The sequence below is a fragment of the Ornithorhynchus anatinus genome, chromosome 21, assembly GCF_004115215.2.
Source record: "Ornithorhynchus anatinus isolate Pmale09 chromosome 21, mOrnAna1.pri.v4, whole genome shotgun sequence".
Lineage (NCBI taxonomy): Eukaryota > Metazoa > Chordata > Mammalia > Monotremata > Ornithorhynchidae > Ornithorhynchus > Ornithorhynchus anatinus.
The window spans coordinates 3,311,793-3,327,294 of record NC_041748.1 but is presented as its reverse complement, the minus strand read 5'-3'; the positions used below and the strand labels follow the sequence as shown (position 1 = coordinate 3,327,294).

At 44.5% G+C, this 15,502-nt stretch overlaps 1 protein-coding gene and 1 long non-coding RNA gene across 3 annotated transcripts in view; one reads left to right on the top strand and one right to left on the bottom strand.

Annotated features, from left to right (window-relative positions):
- GLB1 (galactosidase beta 1) overlaps positions 1 to 15,502 on the top strand; it is an 82,198-nt gene that overhangs the window by 47,623 nt on the left and 19,073 nt on the right. For both annotated transcript variants that reach the window (XM_029049527.2, XM_029049526.2), the window contains exons 11-14: positions 1,428 to 1,502; positions 3,010 to 3,099; positions 8,773 to 8,883; positions 11,257 to 11,388. In XM_029049527.2, the coding sequence (XP_028905360.1) occupies positions 1,428 to 1,502; positions 3,010 to 3,099; positions 8,773 to 8,883; positions 11,257 to 11,388 (408 nt within the window). The remainder of the gene's footprint in view (positions 1 to 1,427; positions 1,503 to 3,009; positions 3,100 to 8,772; positions 8,884 to 11,256; positions 11,389 to 15,502) is intronic.
- LOC114806161 lies at positions 9,115 to 14,902 on the bottom strand. Its single transcript, XR_003754238.1, has 2 exons — positions 14,613 to 14,902; positions 9,115 to 9,364 (listed from the first exon to the last, which is right to left on the bottom strand). It is a non-coding gene; the product is annotated as an uncharacterized LOC114806161 (long non-coding RNA).

Below are 15,502 nucleotides of genomic sequence, written 5' to 3'. Positions count from 1 at the left end.
CCTCCTTCTGAAAACCTCATGTGGCCTTTTTTTCCACCACTTCCATCCTCCTGTTTCTCTTCCTAGCTCTCTGACCGACCACTCCTCAGTCCCTTTTGCAGGGTCCCCCTTCTACCTCTCACCCTCTAAAAATGGGGGTCCCACAAGGCTCAGCTCTGGGCCCCCTTCTATTCTTTTTCTACACCCACTCCCTCGGAGAACCCATTCTCACCCACAGCTTCCACTACAGTCTCCTCGCAGATGATTCCCAAATGGACCGCTCCAGCCCCGACCTCTGACCTCTGCAGTCTCATATTTCCTCCTGCCATCAGGACCTCTCTACTTGAATATCCCACCAACACCTGAAATTTCCAAAACAGAGCACCTAATCTTCCCACCCAAACCCTGTCTTTCTCATGGCTTTCCTGTCTCTGTAGCCAGCACCACCATCCTCCATGTTTCACAAGCCCTTAATCTTACTTAGACTGTGAGCTCCATATGGGACAGGGACCGTGTCCATCCTGATTATCGTGTATCTATCCTAGTGCTCAGAGCAGTGTTTGGCTTATAGTAAGTACTCAATAAGTACCATTAAACAAAAAAACAAGAAGGAAAAAATCTTGGCATTATCCTCAAGTCACATCTTTCCTCAACTTAGACATTGATTCTGTCATGAGATCCTGTCTGTTCTGTTGTCACAATCCATCTTTCCTCTCCATCCACACTGCCTCCACATTGATCCAAACACTCATTCCCCACCTTGATTTCTGTAGAGGCTTTCTCGTTAATGTCCTTGCATCCTGTCTCTCCCCTCGCCAGTCCATACTTCACTCTGCTGTCCAGATCATTTTTCTGAAAAATCATTCAGTCCATGTTTCCCCACTCCTCACGAACCTCCAGTGGTTGCCCATCCACCTCCGCATCAGACAGAAGCACCTTACCATTGCTTAAGACAGTCAGCTCTCTCCCTCCTGCTTAACTTCATTGATTTACTGCGACAACCTGCACACTCCACTCTTCTAACACCAACGTACCTCGATCTCAGCCATCCTGCCACTGACCCCTTACCTATATCTTGTCCTCAGGCTGGGAATTCCCTTGCCTGTCATCATTTTTTTTTTTAAATGGTAGTTAAGCCATTACTATGTACCAGGCAATATACTAAGCGCTGGAGTAGATAGAAGCTAACAGGTTGGACACAGTCCATGTTCCACATGGTGCTCACAGTTTACAGATGAGGTAACGGAGGCTTGGAGAGGTGAAGTGACTTGCCCAAGGTCACACAGCAGGCAAGTGGTGGAGCCGGGATTAGAACCTAGGTTCTGCAGACTCCCAGGCCCTTGCTTTTTATCCGCTAGGCCAGTTGCTTCTTTGATGTTAAATGGTATTTTTTTCTTCTGTGCAGTTTGGTTTGGGTGTTTACTATATGTTTTTTCTCTCTCTTACAGTATGAGCACATACCAGATGATCCCATCCCACCAACCACACCTAAATTTGCATATGGAAAAGTTGTCCTGCGGAAGGTGAGTGTCAGTGAGTGTGTGCGTGTTTGTGTGTGGGGGGGTACTTAGCACTCAAGAAGGTAAAAAAAAATTGAAGGGTATGAGAGTTGACCGATGAGGCTATTTCTGATAAATTGACACTTCTGTGGGGGATGGCATTTAGGAAATTTTAAGAAGCTAAAGTCCTAAAACCAACAAAGGGAACTCTTTTTTCCATTGGTACTTTTGTGTTTTGGCATATGACACATTGTAGGGGGAAAAAAACCTGAAGCAGCTACCAAACTCCCACCCATATCACCCACAAGAAATCAGGTGATAATAGAAAAAAAATGCTTCTAATTGGAAACCTAGACAAGAATCACAAAATCTTAAATTAGTACCTTGGCGAACTTTTTCTTTTTTTCTTCGCCAAAAGACCAATTATGCTATAATTGCATAACCTTTCTAGCCCTGGCTGCCACCGAGTTCTGAATGCCTTGAACATGTGCAGTATTTTCCATGTCGAAGCACGTATCAGGACATGGATGTTATTCTAGAAGGTCTGTGGCTTCTGAAACTGATCTGAATCATTGATTTAACCCTCTTCACCTCCCTCCCCCCCACCAAAAAACCCCCGATTTTTGAACAGATTGCTTTTTTCTTTGTGGCGTGAGTCCGGGGCTACCTCTGTGTTATTGAATGCTAGAGGCCGTGTGCTGACACAATTTTCCTGCGGAATCAGTAGTTTTATATTGCATAAAGGAGAAGATAGCCATGTTCCTTGTATTTTGGGGAACTGTAATTCTGAACTGAAATAACTTTCTTAAAACTCCTAAGTTAGCAAAATAACTGTGAACGGTACATGGGAGCCTGAATCAGAGGAGACGGGACTTGCCCTCTCACCCAAGATGAATAATAATTTTGGTGAAGGAAATACTACTAATAATAATTGTGGCATTTAGTGCTTACTATATATCAAGCACTCGTCTAAGCTCTGGGGTAGATATGTAGTAATCAAGTTAGTCACGGTCCCTGTCACATATGTGGTTCACAGTCTAAGTGGGAAAATAGGGGTAGAATCCCCATTTTAAGGATAAGGAAACTGAGTTACAGAGAAGTTAAGTGACTTGTCCAAGGACACCCCGCAGGCAAGACGGAGGCAGGATTAGAACCCTCGTCCTGTGACTTCAGGCACGTGCTCTTTCTGCCGCTCCTCTAAAATGAAAGCACCATTAAAAATTCATTCCTTCACGGTCCTGGGACTATTTAAGGCTAAGCCTTCCCTGCTAAATTGGCAGATTCTTGCAAGATTATTGTTGTTTATTTTATGAGAGCAGAGATGGGAGTTAAACCGGTAGCCACATAAGCATTTTCATGAATCGTACAGTTTTGTGGTTGAGGGTTTTTTTTTGTTTTTGATGTATGCTTACTACTAATATGTCCAGACCCCTGCAAAAGAGAAACCTCTGTGTGTTTCTTCTCCATCAGGTGAGATATTTAAGAGTTTCTTTTGTAGGCACTAAATAGAAATCTCTTGGTTTCTTTTCAGTTAAACACAGTGGTGGAGCTTCTTGAAGTTCTTTGTCCTCCTGGGCCAGTGAAAAGCAAGTATCCCTTGACATTTGTCCAAGTGAAACAGGTAGGCCTTTGGAACATTTTGATTTTTGGCTTGTTGAATGTTTACTAAACTTGGAAATTTAAAGTGGGAACCTGTTGGGTTAGCCACGTAACATTTAATTACAGCCTTTAGATGGGTTTTTTTGTTGTTGTTGTTTCAGAAAAAATACTTCCTGATTCATTTTTCTGTTTTCATCTTTTTAATTTTTAAGTCTCACACGGGAGACTTTATGGAAAATGCTCATTTCAACTCCAAACTCACCCTGTAGGCTGCAGGGTGTGCAGGGCATAGATCTGGAAGAGGTCTTTGAGCTTGTGCAAATTGCATGGGGCTTTCCCTTCCAGAAGGATTTACTTATTCAAATTGAAAGCAAGTGATTAAATACTAAAGTGTGAAATGCTGAACCCTAGCTGGAATTCAGCAGGAAATAGAATCTTGTCTCTGTCACGCACGTTTCCTTTTGCCCAAATTCGGGAGCAAATTTGGTCCAGCATGCGGGTGGCCTAGGAGACAGTGCAAAGGCCTAGGTGTCAGAAGGACCTGGGTTCTAATCCCTGTTCTGCCACTTGTCTGCTGTGTGACTTGGGCAAGTTACTTGGCTTCTCTGGGCCTCAGTTCCCTCGTCTGTGAAATGGGGATTAAGACTGTGAGCCCTATGGGGGACAGGGACCGTGTCCAACCTAATTATCTTGTATATACTCTAGCGCTTAGAACAGTGCCTGGCACAGAGTCAGTGCTTAAAAAGCACCACAATTCTTATTATTGTCGTTATTCTTAAGGACATGAGATGAGGGGAATGATCTCCAATCAATCAATAGGGTTTTTTGAGTGCTTTCTAGGTGCAGAGCACCGTACTAAGCATTTGGGAGAGTGCCGTATGGCAGAATTAGCAGACACGTTTCTTGCCCATTATGGGAGCACAATGATGAAAGCCTTGCATTAGCCTCGTCTCTCTTTCTCTCTCTGTCTCTCTCTCTGTCTCTCTGTCTCTGTCTCTCTCTCTGCTTCCCCGCCCTGAGTTGTTTCAGCTCTAGGCCTGCTTAACTACCACTGGGCCTGCTTGAATGCCTCATAACAAGAAACCCAAGTACTGCTGAGCCCTGCTACTCAAGACAAGCACATCACATATCCTCTTCCCTTTGTACCCTCCTCCTATCTTCAGGAAGAGTAGTATATCACCTGAAGACACGATGAAGCTACCCCTCTTAGCAAGTTAGGACCCCTGGCCTTGCATATCAGCAGTATTTTATCACTTGGCGAACAAAACGGGCCTGGATCTTGAGGGGAAATAAGCCACTGGAAATTATTCTTCCACACCATAATGAGTTAACAGTCTAGACTCTCCAGCATCTGGAGCCTGGGGGAATCCACGAACCCTGTCGCCATCTTACTTAATTCTGTCCGAAGGACTACCCAGTGGAGAGTGGCAGTCTCAGGGGATTTAGAAAGAATTCCTTGGCTTTAGCTAATTCTGAGCCCCAGGGGATGTTTAGCCGGGTTCCAAGGAAAGCCCTTTTATCTGGATTCTGCTCCTCCAGAATTTTTCAGTGTCTTTCCGCTGATCTTTCCGAGTCATTGTTGCAGGCCTGGTTGATATGGATCTCTTCCTTACCAAAATTCCATCCCATGGTAGATTCCTCCATAGGAAGCCTGGAAATGCTAGGTACTGAAATAATAACTGTGGTATTCACTAAGCACGTACTATGTGCTAAGCACTGCCCTAAGTGCTGGGGGTAGACATAAGATAATCAGGTTCCATATGGAGCTCACAGTCCAAGTAGAAGCAGGGATCAGGTATTGAATATGAGCCCGTCATTGGGCAGGGATTGTCTCTATCTGTTGCCGAATTATACATTCCAAGTGCTTAGTACAGTGCTCTGCACATAGTAAACGCTCAATAAATACTATTGAATGAATGAATGAATTTCCATTTTGTAGATGAGGGAACTAAGGTACAGGGGGTCAATCAATTGTATTTATTTAATGCTTACTGTGTACAGAACACTGTACTAAGCACTTGGGAGAGTACAATATAACACACATTCCCTGCCCACCATGAGCTTAGAAGTGAAATGACTTGCCTAAGGTCACACGACAGACAAGTGGCAGAGCTGAGATTAGAAGAATCCAGCCCCTCTGTCTCCCTATCCTGTGCTTTTTTCACTAGGCCATATTACTTCATAGCGGTAAGTGGTCAATCGTAATATTAGTAATTGTGGTATTAAGCGCTTACTCTATACCACGCACTGTACTGAATGCTAGGGTGGATACAAGATAATCCGATAGGATTCCAGTCCCTGTCCTACATGGGAGAAGGACACACTGGGGACGGAGAAGGATCTCGTGGGTTTCTAAAATGATGATCTGGTCCCCCTCTCGTGAGCGTCTTCTGGCCCTCTTGAGCAGAGTCCCCCAAATGCAATATTTGAGGGCAATTGGGACCACTTACCCTCCTGGCGGGAGGGATCATGAAGGAGCCCCCTTTAATTCAATCATATTGATTAAGCACTTACTGTACTAAGCACTTGGGAGAGTATAACAACAGACAGACACGTTCCTGCCCACAGCAAGCTCACGGTCTATAGGGAGGTCACCGACAGGGACTAAACGTGCCAAGAAGGTCACTGAGCACAAGTGAGCTCACAGTCCATGAGCAGCAGGAGGGCTTCAGCCACCAGGCAGGAGACCCTCCCCCAACTCGAACCATTCGTAAACATGGGGCACCTGGGACTGCCCGAGCCCACCCAGATTTGGAGGGAGTATAGGAGGAGGAGGCATTGATTTAAGGCATCCTGATCCTTCAGTTTTGAAAGTCCTTTTAATAGAGGTGACACGATAGATACCATGTAATCCCATTCTGGGAAAGCAGAATTCCGGTTCCAGAAAAGCAGAAAGCATGGTGGAAATAGCGCCTTCCTCTTTCCAGATGGAGATGGGCCCTGAATCCCGAAATCTGAGGCATGGAGTTTTACTACAGTGCAGATCCCCAGCTAGTGTAAATGGTTCTTGACAGGGTTCAAACACTTGTACTTTAAGCAGTCGGTTCCTTTTCGCTTCACCACAAGCAGTTAAGGGGCTTCCCCTTCTAGGCGGTCAGGCAGTCAGTTGTATTTCTTGAGCACTTACTGTGTGCAGAGTACTGAGCTGTTGGCTTGGGAGGGTATAACATACCAAGACATGTTTCTAGCCCACAATGAGACAAGGACTCATCTATCTCTAATCCCATTCTTGAAAAAAAAAAATTTGGTTAGGTGTTTTTACATGGACACTGCTAGCACCAAGTAAAAGAAAGAAAATAGCAACAGGAAAGGTGTGTGAGGAGGAGAGGTTTGGGGCCACATGGGAGGGGGTGGTGGTGTTCAGTCTTGGGAGGTTTCCTTTCTTTTTTTGTGTTTTTTTTTTTAAAAGCATCTTCCGGCTCTCTTTAGTTCCACTGTGGCAATCCTTAAACTTCTCAGGAGGGTTTAGAGCAGACTAGAGGGGGGGATGGCTCAGAGCTACTATATTTTCCATACATTAAGGCTCACTCTACCCAATGCAGGTGTTCCTGTTGGAAAGAATTTTCCCAAAGAAAGAGAGACTCTGGTGGGGGGGGAGGGGGTGTATGTGCATGTAGAATGTGGACCGATCCCCTGTTGGGCACTGAGCTAATGTTAGCTGGAACTGCATTGAATGGGTGAATCTTTTTAAGATGTTTTTGGGTTTGGCCAGCTCCTGGTCCTTTGGACCCCTGGATTGGGCTCAGAACAGTCCACAGTGGGCCCAGGGCTCCCACCTAGAAGGTATCAATCATATTTATTGATTGACGATACCTGTCCTCCCTCACACTTGGACCGTTAGCCCCATGTGGGACAGGAAATGTTTCTGATCTGATTGTCGCGTATCTCCCGCTGTGCTTGGCATAGAAGTGCTTAACAAATATTATTATTATTGAGCATTTACTCCCCATCCCACTAGATTGCTAGTTTCTTGAGGGCAGGGATGTTGCCTACCAACTCTTTTGTACTGCACTCTCCCAAAGTGCTTAAAACAGTGTTGTGCACAGAGTAAGAGCTCAAATGCCACGGATTGATTGCAGAGTACCGTGTAGTTAGCACTTGGGAGAGTACAATAGAGCAAATAAACACAATCCCTGTCCTTAAGGAGTGTGCATTTTAGTAGATCAAGAAGTTTATGTAACCGAGCCCCATTTCAAGGTTTCTGTTAAATTTGTCTAGTGTCTATTTCCACTCTGGTTCCTGGTTTTCTGCTGGTTTCATTAGGAACAACAATACCAATACTGTCAGCAGAGTTATGAAGTATCCTTGTTTCTAAAACTGAGCTCATGTCTAAAACTGAGCTCAGATCTAAAACTGAGCTCCTTATCTTCCCTCCCAAACCCTGTCCTCTCCCTGACTTCCCCGTCACTGTGGGCGGCACTACCATCCTTCCCATTTCACAGGCCCGCAACCTTGGTGTCATCCTTGACTCTACTCTTTCATTCACTCCACACATCCAGTCCGTCACCAACGCCTGCGGGTCTCACATTCACAATATCGCCAAGATCCACCCTTCCCTCTCCATCCAAACTGCTACTGTGCTGGTACAAGCTCTCATAATATCCTGACTGGATCATTGTGTCAGCCTCCTCTCTGACCTCCCTTCCTCCTGTCTCTCCCCGCTCCAGTCTGTTCTTCATTCCGCTGCCCGGATCATCTTCCTACAGAAACGCTCTGGGCATGTCACTCCCCTCCTCAAGATCTCCAGTGGTTGCCTATCAACCACTGTACTAAGCACTTGGGAGAGTATAACAACAGACAGACACGTTCCTGCCCACAGCAAGCTCACGGTCTATAGGGAGGTCACCGACTCACTCTTGGCTTCAAAGCTCTCCATCACTTTGCCCCCTCCTATCTCACCTCCCTTCTCTCTTTCTACTGCCCTCCCGGAACACTCTGCTCCTCTGCCACTCACCTCCTCACGGTACCCCGTTCGCGCCTGTCCTGCCGTCGACCCTTGGCCCAGGCCTGCCGTTGTCCTGGAATGCCCTCCCTCCTCACCTCCACCAAACTCACTCTCTTCCCCTCTTCAAAGCCCTACGGAGAGCTCACCTCCTCCAAGAGGCCTTCCTAGACTGAGAACCCCCTTTCCCTCTGCTCCTCCTCCCCTCCCTCCCCTTCCCGCCCTCTGCTCTTCCCCCTTCCCCTCCTCTCAGCACTGTGCTTATTTGTATATATTATTCATTCCCCTATTTATTTTGTTAATGAGGTGTTTTTCTCCATGATTCTATTTATCGTGATGATGTTGTCTTGTTTGGTTTTGTTCTGTTTTGCTTTGCTGTCTGTCTCCCCTGTTTAGACTGTGAGCTCGTTATTGGGCAGGGATTGTCTCCAACTGTTGCCGAATTGTACATTCCAAGCGCTTAGTACAGCGCTCTGCATAGTAAGTGCTCAATAAATACTATTGAATGAATGAATTTTATTTATAATTGTTTTTATGTGCTTACTATGTGCCAGTTACTGTACTAAGCGCTAGTTAGTACATTTCATAATTACCCTCACTTCATAATTCACTTTCAAACAAAAAAAAGTTGACCATTAATAAGCATGGCACCTCTTACTGAGTTTTTAAGCAATCATCGTTTTCTACCCCAGCAGATCTGATACTTTTGCAGTTTGTGTTCTAACTGAGATTTTCCTCCTTCTCTTCCTCTAGTATTTTGGATTTGTACTATATCGAACCACATTGCCTAGAAACTGTGAACAGGTGCCGCTTTCTTCCCCCTTCAATGGAGTCCATGACCGAGCTTACGTGACTGTGGAAGGGGTAAGAAAGAGCTAGATCCTTGACCTGTAAAGATTTTTACACCTCTTGTGTTGACATTAGGAGAAGAGTGTTTTTTCTTTCTCTCTTGGGCTACGCAAATCAGTGGTATTGAGTTGTGGAAAGTTAAACATCAGTGGCTTGTAAGACCTATGGCCTGACCTTCCTGGTGGTTGTAAGTGTGAAAAAACATCATGCCGGTAGATTTTTTTTTAAGAAATTTTAGCTGGAACATGTGAATAATTTTCATTTATTATAGTAGTGGTTTAAGTTGGGGTTTGAAGTGGAGTAGCTAGAAAACTCATTTAAAATAGTGCAGGACACTCGAAATAATTATTTTCTTTCTTTTAAAAGAATTTACTAATCTGATACATCAATTTGAGACTTTTGGCGTTTCCATTTTCTTTCCCAGTAAAGAGTAGCAAGATTTTCTTTAGTTCAGAGAAGGGTTGCTTTGAACTTTCTTAAGTGATTCACTTCTTTCCTATGTAAATGAAAAGGATTGCAAATTTAGCAATATTCTTTTCTTGGTAAGTAGTCTCCAGCTAATCTTAAAGCGTTCTTTTTAATCAATCTATCTATCAGTGGTATTATCCGGTACCTTTAGGACAATACTTGGTAGTCCTTATTCAAGGAGCTAGAATCAGTCGATCAGTGGTATTTATTGATCGCTAACTATTTGCAGAACGTTGTACTAAGTGCTTGGGAGAGCACAAGAGAATTAACAAACACGTTCCCTGCCCATAACGGTTTACAGTGTAGAGGGAAGGGCTGGAGGGATTTTATTTATGACATTGCAGCAGTGACTCCATTTAATATGTTTCCATCAAAGTCTGCAACTTCAGTGACAAGTAAGTTCTTCAGTTTTACCCACTGCTGATCAGAGGATCTGTTTCTCTCATGAGAAAGTTGACCTTTGGGGAATTTTAAAAAGGACAAGAGTTCCAAAGCACTTTTTAAGCGTTTTGTCAGCATTATCAACTATGACCTTTCTCTCTCTGTGCCTCCACTCCTCCCCCCACCCCACCCCGCCATTGAAATACTGAAATACTTCCAATTGCTTTGACTGGAACCTCTGATTGTCTGGGAAAAACTAAAGAGTGTATGCTACTGCATGGTCTAAACTTCTAGGCATAGATTTCTCTGAAATAAAGTCCAGTTGCCAATGTAAAGAATAAAATCCCATCCTGATTTTTGGTCCCAAGTCTCTTTATGACTTTACACTTTTTTCTTTTTTTTCCTCCCAAATGCTGTATGTTAAGCACACGGCAGGCACTGTACTAAGCGCTGGGATAGATACAAGATCAATTGGACACAATCCATGCCCCCACGTTGGACTCCCGTTCTTATTCCCCATTTTATAGATGAGGGAACGGAGGCTCAGAGAAGTGAAGTGACTTGCTCAAGGTCACACACCAGACATGTGGCAGAACTGGGATTAGAACCCAGGTGCTTCTGACTCCCGGGCCTGTTCTGTATCCACTACACCACGTGGTTTCATTTGAATAGGAGTTTTGTAATGGTACAAACCACAAGCATTATGATTTGGTATTATTTAGTAAGGAGACTCCTAGCAGTTCTGGGCTCCTGAGACCTTTAACAGTGTAGCTCTGGATGTTGGTCTTGGTGACTGAATGGAGTGACACTGACAGGAGGATGAGAATTCCCTTGGCGTATGTCTCACTAGAACCATTTCTTTGGAAATCGGCATTCAAAAATATTTCAGTTTGAAAGCCCGATCTTTGGGTTAGAATGCAGCACAGCGTATTTTCAGCGTAAAGGAAATTCTTTAAAATTTTGCATTGAAAATTTGTTCCGCGCTGTGAGGAAATGTTATTGTTTTGGGGAACAGAATGAGTCATGGGGTTTGAGTTTCAATTGTGCCACACTTTTTGAGGAAACATATTTTTCACTTCTTTGAATTACTGAAGCACCTCACCGAAACCTGCAGAGAATCTGTGAGGAATCCAGAGGCCTGATTTCTTGACAACTTTGAATTGGATAGTTCACACCCTTCTCAGTTTTTGGCCTCTCTTCATTTTCTTTCCCATGTGCTGGCCTTTCTGATACTTTGGGCGTTTCTCACCCCCCCCAACCCTGTTCTATTTGTTTTTCTCTGAAGTTAACAGGTGTGACCTGAGGATTCCATATTATCGATGTAGAGGCCCAGCTAAATTTACCCATCTACTTGAATGTTCCTACCAGGTCATACCGTCTTTCCCCAGAAGCAGGGTCAAACACAAAGACAGGGAAAACCCAGGCCTCTTTCGTGTCAGCAATCTTTAATCAGATGATTTTTCCCTTTGGAGCTTCTTTTTATTTAATTTAAATTTTTTTTGGTAATGAGTCATTTCTTGTTTGTCCCTGCATTTACAGGTCTTGCAAGGAATCCTTGAGAGAGACAAGTCGATTACTATAAATGTAACTGGGAAAGCTGGCGCTAATTTGGACCTTCTGGTAGAAAACATGGGGCGAGTGAACTTTGGGAGATATAACAATGACTTTAAGGTAAACTGAAGTACTGACCTCTAAGTCCTGGAAACTTTAAGATCATCTGAGTTCTGAGGTTTATTCATTCAATCATATTTATTGAGTGCTTACTGTGTGCAAAGCACTGTCCAGTGTCTCCCACTAGGGACTGGGTCTCTCTGAATCCGCAAATGCAGCAAATAAACTTGCGTTTTGCCTCCCAATTGCAGCTTTTGTTGAGGAGACTGTCAGCCACCATCTTCATCGTTCCCATCAGTGGTATTTATTTGGGAGAGTGCAAGAGACGGGAGATGTCCTCTGCTGACAATGAGCGTACAGTCTAGAGTGGGATTATCTAGAAATTATGATGTATAATTTATAGATATGTATATAAGTGCTGTGGGGTTGAAGGTGGACCACGTACCCAATGGCCAGAGGGCAGAGATCCAAATGCATCGAAGATACAGAAGGGAGAGGAAACCAAGGAACCGAGGGCTTAATCGGGGAGGGCCTTTTGGAGGAGGTGTGACCTTAATAATGCTTTGAAGGTGGGGAGAGCAGTGGGCTTGTGTCTGTGGAGAGGGAGGGAGTTCCAGGTTAGGGGGAACCATGTATCGGTACAATTCTGATACTTTAAATGTTGTGTGAGCTACAACTTAATTACAGCTAGTGAGAAGTTCAGTGTGTGTTATTTAAGATAGGAGGGGGGAAATGGAGGCAACCCAGAGGATAAATTCTACAGTTTCTAGTTAATGTGAAAACAAAATGTCTTTGATTGGAGAGATTCTTTACTTTGTACACTCCCTGATTTCTGGCTAGTAAAGCAAGCAGTACTTTGGAGCTGTATTCTGGCTTAGATGGAAACAGGAAATGGTAGAGGTGAGATTCAGTGATTTTTTTTTTCTTTTCATGGACTCCAGTTTCTTGCTAGTGTATAACAGGTATACAGTAGACACACACCACTCCTGGTTCTGAGGCCATTTAAAATTCAGATCTTAGTTTTAGTAATTTATAAGGCCATTCCACAGATTTGTCCTCTAAAGGGTAAGCTTCTTGGGGTCACAGGTCATATCTGCCAAATCTGTTGTTTTGTAGTCTCCCAAGAGCCTAGTACGGAGCTCTGTGCTCAGTAATTACCATTGATCAGGTCCTCTGCCCTGAAGTCTTGGGTCAGTAGGTTGGTAGGATGCAATTTTGAATGAATTAAAAACCAAAAAAAAAGACCCCAACAGATTTTTCCAGTAGATTTCTTCCAACCTAACCAGTGGCATGTAAAAATTGGTTTGGCTTTCCTGGGGAAACCTTTAGTAGTCTGGGAATATGTTGGGCTCTCTGAAATGCAGTTGTGGGATTAAAGCAACTAGTACAGGGCTGCATACTCAGCAGCAATGGTGGTGACGATGAGTCTTTCCGGAGGAGGAATGATGCCTGATAACACTGAGAAGCAGCATGGCCTAGTGGCTAGAGCCTGGGCCTGGGAATCAGAAGGATGTGGGTCCTAATCCCGACTCTGCCTCTTCTCTGCTGTGTGACTTTGGGCAAGTCTACCCTCCTTCCCTGCCCCATAGCACTTTTGTATGTATGTACATATTTATTATTCTATTTATTTTATTAATGATATATATATCTTTAATTCTGTTTATCTCTTTTGATGCTAATGATGCCTGTCTTTCTGTTTTGTTTTGTTGTCTGCCTCCCCCTTCTAGAATGTGAGCCCATTGTTTGGTAGGGATTGTCTCTATCTGTTGCCGATGTTCCAATGTTCTAAAGTTCATGAATGAATGAACTTCTCTGTGCCTCAATTCCCTCATCTGTAAAATGGGGATAGACTGTGAGCCCCATGAGGGACATGGACTATGTCCAATTTAGCTTGTGCAAACCAGTATTAGAACAGTCTCTGGCACATAGTAAGCGCTTAACAAATACTATAAAAAATAATCTAAAAATACTGTAAAAAAATGAAAGGAGAGAAGTCGAACCTTAACCAAGCCCACTGGCTCCCGTTGTTGTAACCGAGGCCCAGAAACCAGGATGGTTTGCCATTCTGGTTAGTGACATTGGTCGGTAACGATTGAGGCATTTAAGCGCTTACTGTGTGCCAAGCACAGTACTAAGCACTGGAGTCAATGCAGGATAATCAGGTTCTTCATGGGGCTCACAATCTAAGTGGGAGGGAGAACGGGAACTGAATCCCCATTTTGCAGATGATGAAACTGAGGCCCGGAGAAGTGAAGCGACTCGCCTAAGGTCACCCAGCAGACAAGTGCTGGAGTCCGGATTAGAATGCAGGTCCCCGAATTCCCACGCCCGTATTCTTTCCCAAAGGCCAAGCTGCTCCTCTAAGATCAGCGATAGGGCTGCCCGGAGACCCTTTGACCATCATCGTGCAGAAAAGAGCCAGCAGTGGCCTCAATCAATCAGTAGATCCTTGGTATTTATTGAGCGCTTCCTGTGTGCAGAGCACTGTACTAAGCATTTGGGAGAGTACAATACAAGAGAGTTGGTAGAGACAGTCCCTGCCTACAATTGAGCTGACAGTCTAGGAGTGATCTAAGCTTCTGGGCAGCCCCAACCACTATTTCAGTGTCTTTGGTATATTTGTCAAATAAACCCCTTGAGGGCAGAGATTGTGCCTATGAACTCTGTTGAACTCTCTCTAGTGCCTAGTACAGTGCTGGGCACAGAATAGGTGCTCAGTAAATATCATTGCTTGATTAGGTAATCCTTTTTCTTCAAGCTTCTTTTTACAAATAAACTTACACCTCTCCCTATTCTACCCCAACGATAAAATGCCCTGCATCCCGATCTACCCATCGCCCCTGGTACTTAATCCCTTCTTAAAATTACACCTTTATCCCCTAGACACTGCGGTGTCTCTGGGAATTTCTACAAGCTAGCATAATTTGAGTTGGACGCCCAGGAGTCAGAATTTAGATGGGCCATCCTAGTTTGAGTCTGTCCAACCTGATCAACTTGTCTACCCCAGCACATAGAACTGTTCTTGGCACCTAGTAAGTGCTTAACAAGTACCATAATTAGCTCAACTGCAGGCCCTTAGTTCAGTCACTCTAAAGTTCCCAGCCCCACTATCTGCCGTTTGGGGCACTTTCATTTCCTTCCCCATCCCCGCTGCTTTGCTCAGCAAAGCAAACGATCTTTCAGGCCCATTTCTAGTTTCCAGTCCCGGCCCTGGCATTGGAACAGAAGGCAGAAGGGTGCCCTGCCTGTGGTCTACCCTCTCCTCCCGCTGTTCGCAGACTCACCGTTACACCTTGGCCTGCTTTGGGTTGGAGAGTGAGGCAGCTGTCTCCTTATTTGTTCAGGTGTTGGCGGGGAAGTCGAGAAGTGAGTGCAAGATGCCTACTTGGTTTTCAGGTTGACTCTAATTGTGGGAGGAAACTGGTCCTTTGTGGTTGCAGAAGCCATTTCTTACTCTGCACCTGAAACATAACGTTGGCCTGAGCCTTTACTTGGCGGTAACGGCAGCGGGTTGATCGTGCCAACGAGAAGCAGCGTGGCCTAGCAGATAGATCTCGGGCCTGGGTGTCAGAAGGTTCCGGGTTCTAGTCCGGGCTCCGCCATTTGTCTGCTGGGTGTCCTTGGGCAAGTCACTTCTCTGTGCCTAAGTTACCTCATCTGTAAAATCAGGATTAAGACTGCGAGCCCCATATGGGACAGGGACTGTATCCCACCTGATTAGCTTATATCTACCCAGCACTTAGCACAGTGTCTGGCACATAGTAAGCGTTTAACAAATATCACAATTGTTGTTATTAGTATTACCTCTCATTCTATTGTATTTGAGTGCTTGTGCAGAGCATTGTAGTAAGCTCTTGGAAGAGTACAATATAACAGACATGTTACTGGACCACAGTGAGGTTACAGTCTAGAGGATGGATCTTACAGTTTCTGTGACAGTGGTGACGAATGCATTGGAGCAGGACTCCTCCATCTTTTGTCCTGGGGAGTTCCTTTCCCCATGATGATGGATGATATTGGTACTTTGTTAAGCATTTCCTCTGTGCCACGCACTCTACTAAGTACTGGGGTGGATGCAAGTTAATTGTGTTGGTCACAGTCTAAGTTGGAGGAAGTAAAATTTAATCCCCATTTTAATTAATCAAATTTATTGAGCGCTTACTGCTTGCATAGC